Raw genomic sequence first — 14,494 nt, forward strand, 5'->3', positions numbered from 1 at the left:
TTTTAATTAATTAAAACAACAAAACCTACGGTCATATCCCTGCAATAATAAAATATTACCACTGCTAACTACGACGACGACAATAACAACAATAATAACAACAATAATAACAATAATAATAATAACAACAATACTAACAATAATAATAGTAATAATAATAATACAAAATGTTATTTCTCCTCACTGTCGCTAATTACTTTCTGCAGTCAACAAACTAAATAAAACTTGATTTAAAGACAGGACGTGACTTGATTCTGTTTTATTAAAGCAAAAACTGTTTCAAGTCCTCGGCTTCTCAGACTTGTTTGTCAACAAACTAGTAAACAAGTCAAAACACAAACTTAAGCAAACGTTTAGTTTTGAACGTTGTGAAGAGATTAAAATTTTTAAAAATCCTCACTGTAAAGTCATGAAGACAAAAATACGATTTATTTTGTAAACTTAAAACAAACATTGTAACTACATGGTTACCATGTTTAATTAATTAATTTATTTATTTGTTTATTTATTTTTCCTCTGAAGGTCAAACTGTAATTGTTTGCAGCCAACCTAACAAGTGTTTTGTTTACATTAAGTGCAGACCTGCGTTTCAGAACTGCATACAAAAATTTCTGGAGAACTACTGCAGTAAATTATTTTAAAGATTATTTTAAAAGAATCAATGCAAACTACAAAACCAAATGTTTAGAGGTGAATAAACACAAACTGAATCAGGCGAGTGGAGACTCTTGGTGACATTTGGTGAAAATATCTTCTAATATTTTCTGCTACGATGGAGTGAAACAAGAATAAAAATCTGGGCTGAGCAGGGAGGTGGAGTGACGTCCAAACGAAACTTCTGACAGATCAGAAGCTTTTCTCTAACTTCTCCTTTCATGTGAACAAACCCATCAGACTTCAACATCAAAACGTCTCTTTCATTTTCTTAGTTTTCAGTCACTTTTTCTGTTTCTGTAAACAGCTGCAGCTGCAGAAGGTAACAAAATGTTTAATTTAAAGACATGTTTACAGTTAGTGTGAGAAAAGAAAAATGTGCAGATTCTGATCAGTCTTTAAACAAGAAACTTTCATTCACTCAAACTTAAATACGTGATTTTATGACTCAATGGTTCCACAAAATAACCTCTGAACGTCTCCTACAGTCCAAGCAGCAGATACTGATGCCTTTAGCTGCAGAAAAATAAGTCCTGTTAAAAACAAAACCAGTTTTTCAAATCTGTACAAGTAGGTGATGAAAGAACAGCTGGTTAAAAGCACATCTTTATATTAATTTTAAAATAAAATGAGAATATTTTAGGTTGTTTTTGTTTGGAAACTTAAACCAGAGATCATTAGTGTCAGGAAAGCATCGAAAGGTTCACAGCTCCAGAATCACACCTCGTAAAACTGATTTTTAAATTAACCAGTAAAACTAAAAATAAAATGTCTTCATGTCTCACTTTAATTAAACCTGCATGACTCAGTTTGACACGTTTAGGTTGAAATTCATCACAGTAACGTTTTCATTTGTCATCATTATGAATCTCTCTGCAGATTTCAGTTCCTAAAAAACTTCTGATCTTCTCTGAAGTGTTTGTGGTTAAAGTTGCAACATTTACTGTGACTCCGGGGCCGACGACTCGTGGATCAGAATCTTGTGAAATTAAAACGTTGCTGTTTTGTGTTTTGGTCAGCCTGACTCATTTTGGTGTAAAACAAAAAAGGAAGAACTTAATGGTGTTTGTGTTTTGATCAGATAACTGCAACAACAGTGGTGTTAAAAACTGTTACAGTAGCTTCCTTCCTGATGTCTTTTTCTTTTACATGTTTGTCACTTAAATGTTTCAGATCACAAAACAGATGTGATCTTTAAATATTAGACAAAGATAACGCAAGTAAACACAAAATGCAGTTTAATTTCCCAAGCCACACCCAGGCCTGATCACTGCCACACCTGTTCTCTGTCAGGAAACCATTCAGGACCGGCCTGACAAAGTGAAGTAGACCAAAACATCCTTAAAAGCTACACATCCTGCCGAGATCCAAAGAAACTCAGGAACAAATGAGAAACAAAGTAACAGAGTCTGAAAAACATGGAGTTCCATTTGTGCCAAAAATATGTTGTTGAGCCTTTGTCCATGTTCTTAAACCTTGTGTTGACACAACGTTGTTTTGTTTGTTCTGCCTCTCTCTGCTGTTACAACAGGTAGTAACAGCAAGAGGGACGTGACCAAACACTTTTCCGCACCGCTGTAAATAAACAGTAAATAATTACAGCACAATGGTAGAATAAGATGTGTTTATTTGTAGAAAGCATTTGAACAAATAGGTCTTCAACATTAAAAACAAGCATTTAAACAGAAAAACAATCAGACATTTAAATAGATATATAACATGAAATGTACAAAAATTCAAAAAGTGCTAATCTTTTTAAACGTAACCAAGAAGTTTTTATGTGAAAACAAGTTTTAAAGGCTTTGCCTGTTTACTTATAAAATAATATATAAAACAACAAATGCTTTTTATCCTTTCAGTTCTTGAAGGAAAAGTAGAAAGTCTGTACATCCCTGTGAACGTCTGCGTGAGGATCTGATCAAAGCTGGTTTCTTGGTGCAGAGCTCGTTCAGCAGGTTTAAAGAACTGAGGACTGTTTTTGGGAGGTGGTGGTGGTTTTTGTTTACAGACGTGTCATCACCTTAAAGGGATCCCCGATTAGTTGTAACATTAGACTTTTTTTGATAAACATCTGTTTTAACTGTAAAATAAAGACTGTGAAAGTACTGTAGGATGTTTAGTTTTGTAAATTTTTAAAAATATATTTTAACACGGACGGGGCCTTTTTATTTACACGCAAAGCATTCTGGGTAAATGATGACGTGGATAGGTCCTCGGTGCGAGGCTGCTAGCGAGCTATATCCACCCTGAAGGTTAATCTTGGACAATATCTGATGATCGACTCTTAAATGAAACCAGAGAGCGTTGACAGAGAGGAGAAGGTAGAAATGACTCAACCTGGAACTGAAAATATGGATGGAGGACAACAGAGCTGCTTCATGGAAGAAGAACCTCAGCTTCGCCTGCTAGCCTTTGCGCTAGTGCTGACGCTATATGAATTAGCTTGGTGCTAGCGCGACAAACAAGCTAACTGAGGTCCTCCATCCATATTTTCAGTTGCAGCTGAGTCATTTTTGTGTTCCCCTCTCTGTCATGTGGATGGAGGACCTCAGCGACGAGAGGAGAATGTGTAGCGCTGAGCTAATACATATATATGGTGATAGCGTCAGGGCTAATGCTAAAGCTAACAGGCTAAGCTGAGGTTCTTCTTCCATGAAGCAGCTCTGTTGTCCTCCATCCATATTTTCAGTTCCAGGCTGAGTCATTTCTACCTTCTCCTCTCTGTCAACGCTCTCTGGTTTCATTTAAAAGAGTCGATCATCAGATATTGTCCAAGATTAACCTTCAGGGTGGATATAGCTCGCTAGCAGCCTCGCACCGAGGACCTATCCACGTCATCATTTACCCAGAATGCTTTGTGTGTAAATAAAATGGCCCCGTCCGCGTAATATATTTTTAAACTTTTAATTTAAAAATTATAAAACTAAACAGCCTACAAAAAGAAAAAAATTGTATAGGTCTTCTGGACGGGTTCTTCTCTAATGAAACGTTTCGTCTCTCCTCCAAGAGACTTCTTCAGTCTGAGAGTTTCAGGCAAAATTCAGGCTTTTAAGCCCTGCCTCCATGTGACTGATACTCACATCACATGGCTATTGTTGACACCTAAACAGCCTACAGTATTTACAGTCTTTATTTTACAGTTAAAATGTGTTTATTAAAAAAAGTCTAATGTTACAACTAATCGGGGATCCCTTTAAGGCTGGTTTTCATCTCTCAAGGTTCATTTGTAAGCTGGGAACTGAAATTTGAGGGGAGCCATGGCGTCGCTGCTGGAGTTGCTGCGATCCGGAGACACCGGCGAGCAGGCGGAGAGCACGGTGAGAGCCGGAGAGGTGGCGGAGATGGACGTGGAGCTCACCGTCTGCAGGCTGAAGTGGAACCCGCAGGGGCAGCCGGAGTCGTGGACGAGCTGCAGCACGTCTTTACGGAAGCGCACGCCCACCAGGGCGTAGAGGACGGGGTTGAGGGCGCAGCGGGTGTAGGCCAGGGTGCAGGTGATGTACTCCCACAGCAGGTCGCAGAACTGACCCGCCAGTTTGAGTTTGTGTGACAGCACCACGGTGTACGGCAGCTGGAAGATCAGGAAGACCATCACCAGAGCCACCATCAGCTTCAGCGTACGCTGACGATGCCACGGTTTCCCTCTGCGATGAACACGCCCCTCCCACAGAACCAAACCGATGCGGGTGTAGCACGTCACCATGATGACGAAGGACACGCAGAAGACCGCTATGATGGCTCCATTGGTGGCCATCTTGACTTGGCCACTCCTCTGCATGCCACAGTAAGCCTGTCCACCATTCCCTGAAACCCCCGAGAAGAGGATTTCAGGTAGGCTCAGGAGAACCGCCACGAACCAGACCCCCACGGCAGCCACCTTCCCTGCTGTTAGGATCTGACTGCGCAGCCGCAGCATCTCCTGGGCTCGGGCCACCACCATGTAGCGGTCCACGCTAATGCAGGCTAGCAGCAGCAGCCCGCTGTACGTGTTGATGGCGTAGCACGCTCGATTCACCGTGCACAGGAAGTCAGAGAAGACCCAACCCAGGTGGGTGTCGGTGGCCTGCAGGGGGAGTGTGAGGAGCAGGAGGAGGTCCGCAAGCGCCAGGTGGGCCAAGAAGACATCCGTCATGGAACGGAGCCGGAGGCGGCGGTAGAGGGCGAAGGTGGCGATCACAAGGCAGTTTCCCACGATGCCGAGCAGAAAGATCAGACAGAAAGCACCCGTCTGGAACATCTTGAAGATGTGTTCCTGCTGCTCGTTGGGCCCACAGTAATAATCAGAGTCATCGTCATCATCTGAGCAGTTGGTGCTGTTACAGCCTGAACCCTCGAAGGAATAGTTGGAAGGATCGTCGTAGTACTCCATCACTGCTGAGAGACAACAATCATATCATTAAATAAAACTAATAAAACTTACTTCTGTTTCCTCCTGAAGAACCAAATGAGACTTTCTATAACAAAATAGCTGAAGTTTGCTTTTAAATTATATGTTTTAAAAAAATACAGGATAAACCAAATCAAGCTATTTAACTCTCCGCAGGTCACACCACATTTATAAACTAAAATCATTTCTTGCTGAGGAGGTGGAGTTACAGCTCAAGCTCAGAATATAATGAGGATGACTCATCTGCTGTCACATCAAATTTTACCTCAAAATATGTTAAAACAACTGAGCTAAAGAGATCTGAGTTCACTAAAGTCGCTACGTGGTCACCTTGAATAGAGCTGACTCCAAAAGATATTTTAGAAAACTAAAACTAACTTTGTTTAAACTAAAAACAGAAAAAACAGCTAGTCCTAATTTAGCTAAAGACTAGCTAAAATAAAAGGCATTAAAATCTAAAACCAGCAAAAGGCCGGCCAAAATCTACAGAGGCAAACAACAAGCTCAACGAAAATAAAAAATAGGCATGACCAATCAAAATGTCAACTGAAAGCTAAAGTGGCAAAATGGCTAAAATCTAACCTAACTGAGGTCTAGCTTAAAGCTAAAAAACAGCAAAGGCTAAAGTTGCGAAAGCCTGGATTAAAGCTAAAATAGCTAAAGGCTGTCTCAAAGCTAAACTCGTTGAAGCGTAGCTTAATGCTAAAGGTAGTAAAACCAGCTATATTGTATCAAAAGGCTGGCTAAAAGTTAAAGTTGTGAAAGCCTGGAATAAAGCTAAAATAGCTAAAGCCTGGCTCAAAGCTAAAGTAGTTTAAGCCTAGCTTAATGCTAAAGGTATTAAAACCAGCTATGTTTTTATCAAAAGGCTGGCTAAAAGCTAAAGTTGTGAAAGCCTGGATTACAGCCACAATAGCTGAAGCCTGGCTAAAATGTAAAATAGCTAAAGCCTAGCTGAAAGCTAAAAGATAGCAAAAACTAGCTTTAAAGCAGGGCTATTCAACTGATGGCCCATGGGCCACATCTGGCCCACAGGTGACTTCTGTCCACCCTCAGGGATGTCTGGCCCCTGAGGAATTTAGTTGAATAGCCCTGCCATAAAGTATCAAAAGAGTATATAAAAGCTAAAGTGGGGCAAAAGCATCTCAAAAAGCTAAAGTACCTGAAGCCTAGCATTAAGCTAAAGTAGCTAAAACCTAGCTTAAAGCTAAAGTAGCTGAAGTCTAGCATAAAGCTAAATTAGCTTAAACCTAGCATAAAGCTAAAGTAGCTTAAACCTAGCATACAGCTAAAGTAGCTTAAACCTAGCTAAAGTAGCTGAAACCTAGCATAAAGCTAAAGTAGTTGAAGTCTAGCTTAAAGTTCCAAAAAGGTAGTTGAAAGAAGCATAAGACAAAATTAGAGCCAGTTTGTTGAAGCAGATTTCAAGAGAATATATATTTTACTTAAATTAAATAAATAATGGAACAATATTTGAAAATAAAAAAGTAAATCCATGAAGTTGTAGATTATAATTTAGTCTCTACATTTTAGAGCTTTTGTTTGTGATGTGGGCTGAAAACATTCAAACGTAAAAAACGAGATTTTTGAGTCATTTTGGTTTCTCTTCCCTGTTAAGGTGAAACAAAGTTGCGTGAGGACGTTTTGTTGAAGGTTTCTTATTTACGTGAGGCTTGGTTTGGTTCTGAGCAGAGTTCCTCCCCTCCACATCAAGATATGAGGAAATCAGATCAGGTTGAAAGTCAGAGACCTGCTGCTTTTGCCTCGTAGTTTGAGTCAGCAGCTGAGCGTTGCGTGACTGGCATCAGGTCGTTGGCACGAGGGGAAACCGTGGGCCTCCTGCAGAGCCACAGATCAGTCAGTGTCGCGTGCTAACAGCCTTTTTAGACAGTTTCCATAATCACCTTTTTTTTTTCATTTCATGCTTCACTCTGTGCCTCTGCCAGCAGCCAGGCAGGGCTAAGCCATTTATAAATTCTTTCTGTTGGTGTAGACTGAGCCCCAGTTAAAGGAGGTTTCCGGAAAGGTAAGAAGAAAATCTTTAAAGATTAGAGCTCGAGTGTAAGAGGCAGCCTTCATTAGATTATAATATTTCAGGAGGAAGAACAATTAAATGTGCAACAAAACAAAATTTAGAACAAATAGTTTCATGTCTTCAAGGAATGATTTAGTTTCAAGTTGTTACAAACCAGAGTTCCTCTTGTTTAAAGGACAAAAACTGGATAAATTAAAGTTCTACGAAAGTAGGATTTCCTGAAAAAATTGAACACCGAGTTCTGAATGACTTTACTGAAGAAGCAGAAGTTAAAAACAAAAAGAAGCCGTCCGCATTAACCGTAGCCGTATTAGTCGATGTACGACTGGGCGTTTACCCAATGAAACTATATGTTGTTTTTGTTTCAAGCAGACAAGAGAAACAATCGTATTAAAATCGATAAATATTAAAACCTTCATGGCTGAAGAATAATCCGTAAGGTTTATTCAGTCCAATACAAAAAACAATCAGATTAAAGCGTAGCAGATTAAAATGGTGGGTTATCGTAACTAAATCATATAAAGGAGTTCCACATGGATGTCTTGCTGGCCCGCTGATATTTACATATATTAGCTTTTTGTGTTTTATTGAGTTCTATTTTACATTTGCTGCTTTGATAAAGCTGCAGGCTTGTTTCTCCTGCTCTGACTCACAGCCTCCTCCATCTTGGATGATTTCTAGATATCAGTCGATTTCTTGTTGACGCTTGTTTTGCTGAAAACATCAGTTAAACGGGTTTCTTTCAACTCACACCTGCAAACTAAACCCAAACACGCAAAATATCACCACTGTACAATCACACAACTGTTGTGATTGTATAACAATGGCTTGAGTTGTTTTTCTAAAATGTTCTATAATGTTAAATGAGTTATTTCTCTGAATCAAACATTATGGTTGAAAATGAACTTTAAACTTTCTATAAGACACTTTTAGTGTTTTACGTCTTTTTTGTATCTTGGTGAAAACTTTAAAATATAAGTATAAAATTTAAAAAGTGGATTATAAAAAAATTTGCTCACATTTTATGTTTTTAGGTTGTTTTTGCATATTTAATTTTGTATGTTTGTTCTAAACGGCTAAACTTGAACATTTAAAATCTTTCTTTTTTGGCACGATGAAAATTGTTTTTAAAGAATACAAACAAACCATTTCAATGACTTCTTAAAAAATGTTTATATTTCTACAAACGTACAGTGAAACAGAATTTCCTGCATTAATATCAGGAAACTTCACATTCAGGTTGAAAGTGAGATTCTGGTCTGTATTTCTGCTCCGACTGAGTGGGCAACAGTTACACATTTCACTCAGTTTTCACTTCTCTCCTTTTGTTATTTATGAATTCAAAGACAGTTTGTGTGTCAATATTGGCGGGCATCAGAGCAACTTTTTTTTATTTAGTTGTAGCACAAATAGATTTTTTGTGAACAACATAACTTACAAAACTTATAGAAAATATATTTATAGTTTATTTTTAAATGAACAACGAAAAGAGGTGATTATTTCAAAGATTAATGATCTGTTGCGCTGTCAGTCTGATGAATAAAAACAAAAATCCCATGAATGAGTCGTTTACGGGCTCATATTTGTGAACCACAACCACTTAAGCTGTGATGGTTTTAAAGAAATAATTTGTTTAAATCAGCTGCTTTAGCTGGGTCTAAAAGTGATGCTTTAATTATTGTGTTGTTGAAACAGTAAAAATGTTGTTAAACAGACATAGAAAACCTATAAAGCATGATTTGTTCAAGCAAATAACTACGTTTCTGCACGTTTTCTAACTGAACCTTTTCTTAATAGTAAAATATGTTGTTGATAAAACATCTTACCTGTTGTGTTTGAGGTGCTGAACATTTCCCGGCCCGTCTTCCTGCACCTGCAGAACAGATTTCTGAACCTGGCTCTTTTTAAAAACAAACCTGTGGGCCCAACCTCAGCTGCCACGAACCAATGAGACCGTTCTGCTGACCTCGATGCACTCCTGCTGAAACTGTTGATGCCAAACATACGAGGAAAAAAAAACAACTGTCTTTTTTTGAAGCTTTGTCACATGTCAAAGTGACTCTGTGGATTGTAGGTTTTTTTGTTACATTTTGAAACGTTTCACATGTTTGTTTGATCTGTAACATTGGTAAACACTGATTGAGTCACGCTTTTGTAGATTGCTCATTATTTCACAATCGCAGAATCTAAAATATTTCTCGATACGTAGACCTAGAACATTAAGAACGCAGTTTGACCACCAGTAAAAACTAATTAAGCCACACCTGGGTTGAACAATCGACTGGTACCAAACCGATTTAAAACCTCTCTTTGCCTTTTTTCTGTTACTTGTGGTTGTTCATCGAGTCAGCTTTACATCGTGGTGAAAATGCTACGGCGGGTACCACACAGTCCGTACAGGTCATGTGGCGAATACACAGATACATGTAGAATAGAATAGAATAGAATAGAATAGAAACAGCTTTTATTGTCCCGCACTGGGAAATTCAGGTGTAACAGCAGCAGATACATACACCAATCCACAGAAACAGTATATTGCTATGTGACAATATCAGCAACAATAATAGAATTAAAGAAAGTAACAATAAAAATAAACATAGATCAAAATAAAAGTAAGAATAACCATTACTATAACGGGCTATCAAGATGAAATTGGTTAAAAAAGAAAAACAAGGCAAGATAATGTGCAGAAAAATGTAAATGACAGGAAAAAGAGTCATGACAGACTCATATGAGCGGGTGTGCAAAATGATTCAAACTCAGTCGTTAAGTCCAGTACAGGAAAAAAAAAAGATGTACAGTTACCACTGTTTGTTATTTATGTAATGATTGAGAGGTAGAGTTGTTTGATGTGCCAACACAAACATGGATGCTCATCGTGATTGTTGCGAGCAGTGATGGTTATAGAGTCTAACAGCTGATGGGAGAAAGGATCTGCGGTAACACTCCTTTGTGCATTTGGGTGTTTGCGTTGTGTAGATAGATACATTTTTTGTCACTTCAGTAGAAAACGAAACTAAATATTAGTTTATTTAGTTTATTTCTTCATCATCAGTGACTTTTTTTTTATAAGTTAAGAGAAAATAGAGACAGAGAGAAAAACAGAGAGAGAAGTAATTGGAAAGATAGAAAGATTGAAATAGCGATTAGAAGTATATTAAATATACACCAACAAAACACAGGACCACACACCCAACATCTGTCCGCTCACCTGAAAAATAAATGGATAAATACATGGAGGGCATATATAAAAGTATACACATACCCATACATATAWAAAGATATACATACATACATGCCTACATTCATAAATATTGTCAGTATATACACATAGATATATATACACAGACCAGTCAGAACCCCCCAGATCAGAACACCTGTCTGTGAGCAGTTGTGAACATGTGTGTATATACAAGATTTCTCCAATGGAATATTTAATAGTGACTGTGGAGGACCGAGACCCAACCCCCAAGCCACGAGGCAGACATAGGGAAGACCAGGGCCCGAGAGGATCCCGAGCGCAGAGCCCCAAGGGGCACCCGCACGGGAAGATCCGCCCACCCACCCCCCAGATCAGACCATWGGGGAGAACTGGGAGAGTCCCCCCAGCRACCACACDCACAGCCCCCGGGGCCAGCAGTGACAAACTCATGGGCCCCACCGGCACCCGCCATACCAGAGCAGATCCAGGAAAGAGCACAGAGGTCCGGGCCCCCAGGGCACACCCCCTCCAGGCCAAAGCCCGACAGGTCCAGAGGCCCCGAGCCCCAGCAGGTAGTCACCAGGCCAGGCCGGCACACACCCCAGCCCCAGACCCCGGGAACCCCCAGCACACCGGCGGCCAGCCGCACACCCCACCGGGGGGCCGAGTAGCAGCGGGCCCCCAGATAAACCAGCAGTAGGGGCAGCCCTGACCGTAGCCTGACAAATACCCAAACATACACAATAGACGATAGACACGATAGATACATTTTGTAAAGAGACCAGGGGACTCATGTATTAATAGTGCATACACACAAAAACCCCTCAGTAACAGCATCACACACACACAGACACACAATCACTCGTTCTTTGTACATGACACATTTTTACTCCCTTAACTAGAGAGTTTTCTCACTGTCATTATATTTGATTAATTATTTTCCTGAACTTAGCAGACAGAATTCTTCTTCTCTTCTTAAAATGCAAACAAACCTGCAAAAAAGTCTTTCAACTGACAAATGATGGCTGGATTTTCTCACATGTTGTGTTTGAGGATATTTTATCTATGTACAGTAAAATGTATGAAAAACTGGTGAGGAGAATTTACTGGACAAGACTTTTGGTACCACTTTACAATCAAGCTCCCCTTATAGATGTCTTATAAAGGGTTTATAGATATGTTATTAATTCATTTGTAAAGTTTACACTTCATAAATCATTAATAAATAAAACTGGACAATTTTGTCTCTTTCTCGTCCTTAAATATTGCATAATAAACACTTATTAATAATTTTTAAAGTGTTTACAGATTAATTAATTACCTTTCTATAAACTCTTTAAAAGCCATCTATAAGGGGAGCCTTATTGTAAAGTGGTACCTTTAAAAAGATACATTACCTTACAAGTGTTTAAAGTGTAAAATGTAGACAGTGGGAATTAGTGTGAAAGGATGTTGAACAAAGACTTGGCACCTCTATGAATATTGTGGACCCTGGATGGCCCCTTACTCAGAAAAATCCTAGATCCGCCACTGAGTCCAACAAACATACTGAACATGTGAGGCTCGACACAGGACTCTTTGGTTCTGTTGGTGGCCAGGCCCAAACGAGGTCTGATTTAAAACAAGGCGACCAAAATGTTAGGCAGTAAACAAAAAGACAACAGTGGACGCCACTTCTTGTATCTCTTCTGGTTTATCATCTTTGAGCTCCACCAGGGCTCGGCTGACCCGGGTCTTGCTGAACGAGTCAGTCGTTTGGACCCGACTCCCATTTTTTGTTGTATTTTTGGAAACAGGAAGGTCAGGTCTGGTTTGTCCCATGCTGTTAAACATAAGTATTTCACTGATTTCAGGGGAAATTTAACCAGAATTACACAACTTTATAAACAAAGTGGCCGAGGAAGGCTGCTGTGAAACATGAGGCAACCATGAATCACAAGTTTCTGACTAAAGCTCTAAAACTCCGGGTCACACTGGGACTGAGTAGTTCCTAATGTTTGCCCTGTGTTAGACATGTGGACTGATTTATGACTGAAGATTAATTAATCCTAAGTTGGTGAGGAGTATAAAACACCAAGAAATTATAAAACTACATCTTGTTTACAAGGTTCAGAGAGAGGTTAGGAGCTGGTTTTGGTACCAGGCGGTTGTTCCACCCAGCTGTGGTTAAAGATGTTTTTACTGGTGGTTGAACTTTGACTTCTCTCAGGTTAATGTTGTTTGTTTTGGGAGTTAACTGCTGTTCACCTTTAGTCCTTCTCAAATGAGTCAAGAACTCGTTAAAGTCCTAATTTGCCCGAGGTGAACAGGAAGTGTTGCTGCCCTGCACCGAAGCTAAACGTAGGTCAGAGCTGGTTTAATTTACGACAAAAAGAAAAAACTAATTTTCTGATGTGTTTTTGAGAAAGGAGCTGCTTTGAGTGGTGCATGGCTTCACCTGCACAGCTTGTAAGAGGCCGTGCAATAAGTTCTCATTTTCTCACATGCAGTTTTTGGTTTTAAATGCAACAAATCGGAAACTTTTGTTTTTGCGTTATCCTTTTGCATCTGGCCATTTAAAATCGAGATTCAGATTCGCTGCAGACGTGTTTCTGCAGAGACGGTAAAAATAAAAAAAACACCAGACCACACTGGTTGGTTTCCAGTCCATGAGAAAACTGTACAACTGGCTGCTTTGGTGTCGTTTGGCTCATGAGAATTGTTGACACGTTGACAGCTGCGCTCAGAAGTTGACGATCATTGACCCACGGTGTGGTTAACGTCTCGTTTAATGTTAACGTCTCGTTTAATCCCGCCCCCCACACACATTGCTTATTTGTGTGTGGTTAATGCAACTGGTGTGAAACCAGTGACCTACTCGTCAACCTGTGAGCAACACACCAGCCTGCAGGCAGAGAGCCGAGTCAAATATACGAATGTTAGGATACTTGGTAACGCTTTCTCTTATGGTACCCTTATTACTATGTAATTACAAGGTAAAATGTAATTAAATGGCTATTTCTACCTTATTACCATGCAATTACGTGGTAATTAGGGTACAAAATAAAAACTACTGTTAGTAAAACTACCTTTCTTGGGTAACTACAATCAAATTACCTTTCAATAGTAACATCACTATATTTATAACCAAAAGAATGCAACTAAATCTTGAGGTTAGTGGTTAATATCAATAAAATATAACTTTAAAACTGTCGAAATTACCTACTACTTATTTAGGTGTTACATAGTGAATTGTAATACATTGCCAGGTAAGTACTACATTACTGCAGACAATTAATTACCTGTACATAGTAAAATTGTACCCTAATTACCATGTAATAACATGGTAATAAGGTAGTACTTACATTTAATTACATTTTTTTATTACCTTGTAATTACATGGTAATAAGGGTACCGTAAACGAAAGCGTTACCAAATACTCTTTATCCACTGAAATATGATGTTTTAATATCATTTGATTCCATTTTTGTTTATTAAAAAAGATGATTTGAATTAAAAAAATAACTGATGGTCAAAGGTAATGCTTTTACTGCAGCTAAAATTATATTTTATCATTTTAATTTGAAACAAAAAATCAGATCGTATCATTGTTAATGTTTATGTTTTTGTATCAATGTCAAGTCGAGGCATTTAAAAGATTTAAAATGTTGAGATTTTCGCCCAAAAATGCTCCAAAATGAACTAAAGCCAATAATTTCTGCAGCACAGATCAGGCGTGTCGATGTTTTAAACATTTACTGAGTCGTTTTGTTTTTATTGAGAATAAATGAGTCTGAGTCTCGACTCTCCTTTTCTTAGAACCACTCACAGTTTAACACTGTTAATTAAAACGTTTCTGTCTGGTTCAAACCTGCTGCAACAACTGAGCCCCGACTTTTCATAAACCAAGAACAGGACTGAGAAAGTCCTGATCCCTAAACACGAGACCACGAGAGCACAGCAAGCAATCCATCTGCCTCCTGAACCTAACGAGCGAGTCCCACCTCAGTAGATATAACGCAGATATGTGTGTACATACTGTGTGTACTATATGTAGTATAAATACATGTATTCATTTGTATTTAGTTCACCAGGTTTAGTGCTGACTCAGCAGAAACCAGCAGGTTTTATCTGAATTTAGACTTTACCTCCTCGCGCTCCGTTTGGTACTTCCTGTTATTAGTTTGTTCTGCGTTACGTGTGTGTGTGTGTGTGTGTGTGTGTGTGTGTGTGTGTG

The 14,494-nt window shown here is 39.0% G+C and overlaps 2 protein-coding genes across 2 annotated transcripts in view; one reads left to right on the forward strand and one right to left on the reverse strand.

Moving 5' to 3' along the window:
* Window positions 1-14,494, forward strand: part of LOC106522015 (receptor activity-modifying protein 3) — a gene marked incomplete in the record, with an annotated part of 47,278 nt that overhangs the window by 5,289 nt on the left and 27,495 nt on the right.
* On the reverse strand, window positions 3,875-8,928 carry ccr10 (chemokine (C-C motif) receptor 10). Its single transcript, XM_014014846.1, has 2 exons — window positions 8,903-8,928; window positions 3,875-5,028 (listed from the first exon to the last, which is right to left on the reverse strand). The coding sequence occupies exons 1-2, from the start codon at window positions 8,925-8,927 to the stop codon at window positions 3,875-3,877; spliced, it is 1,179 nt and encodes a 392-aa protein (XP_013870300.1). The 5' UTR covers window position 8,928.

This window comes from Austrofundulus limnaeus, unplaced genomic scaffold (assembly GCF_001266775.1).
Source record: "Austrofundulus limnaeus strain Quisiro unplaced genomic scaffold, Austrofundulus_limnaeus-1.0 Scaffold119, whole genome shotgun sequence".
Lineage (NCBI taxonomy): Eukaryota > Metazoa > Chordata > Actinopteri > Cyprinodontiformes > Rivulidae > Austrofundulus > Austrofundulus limnaeus.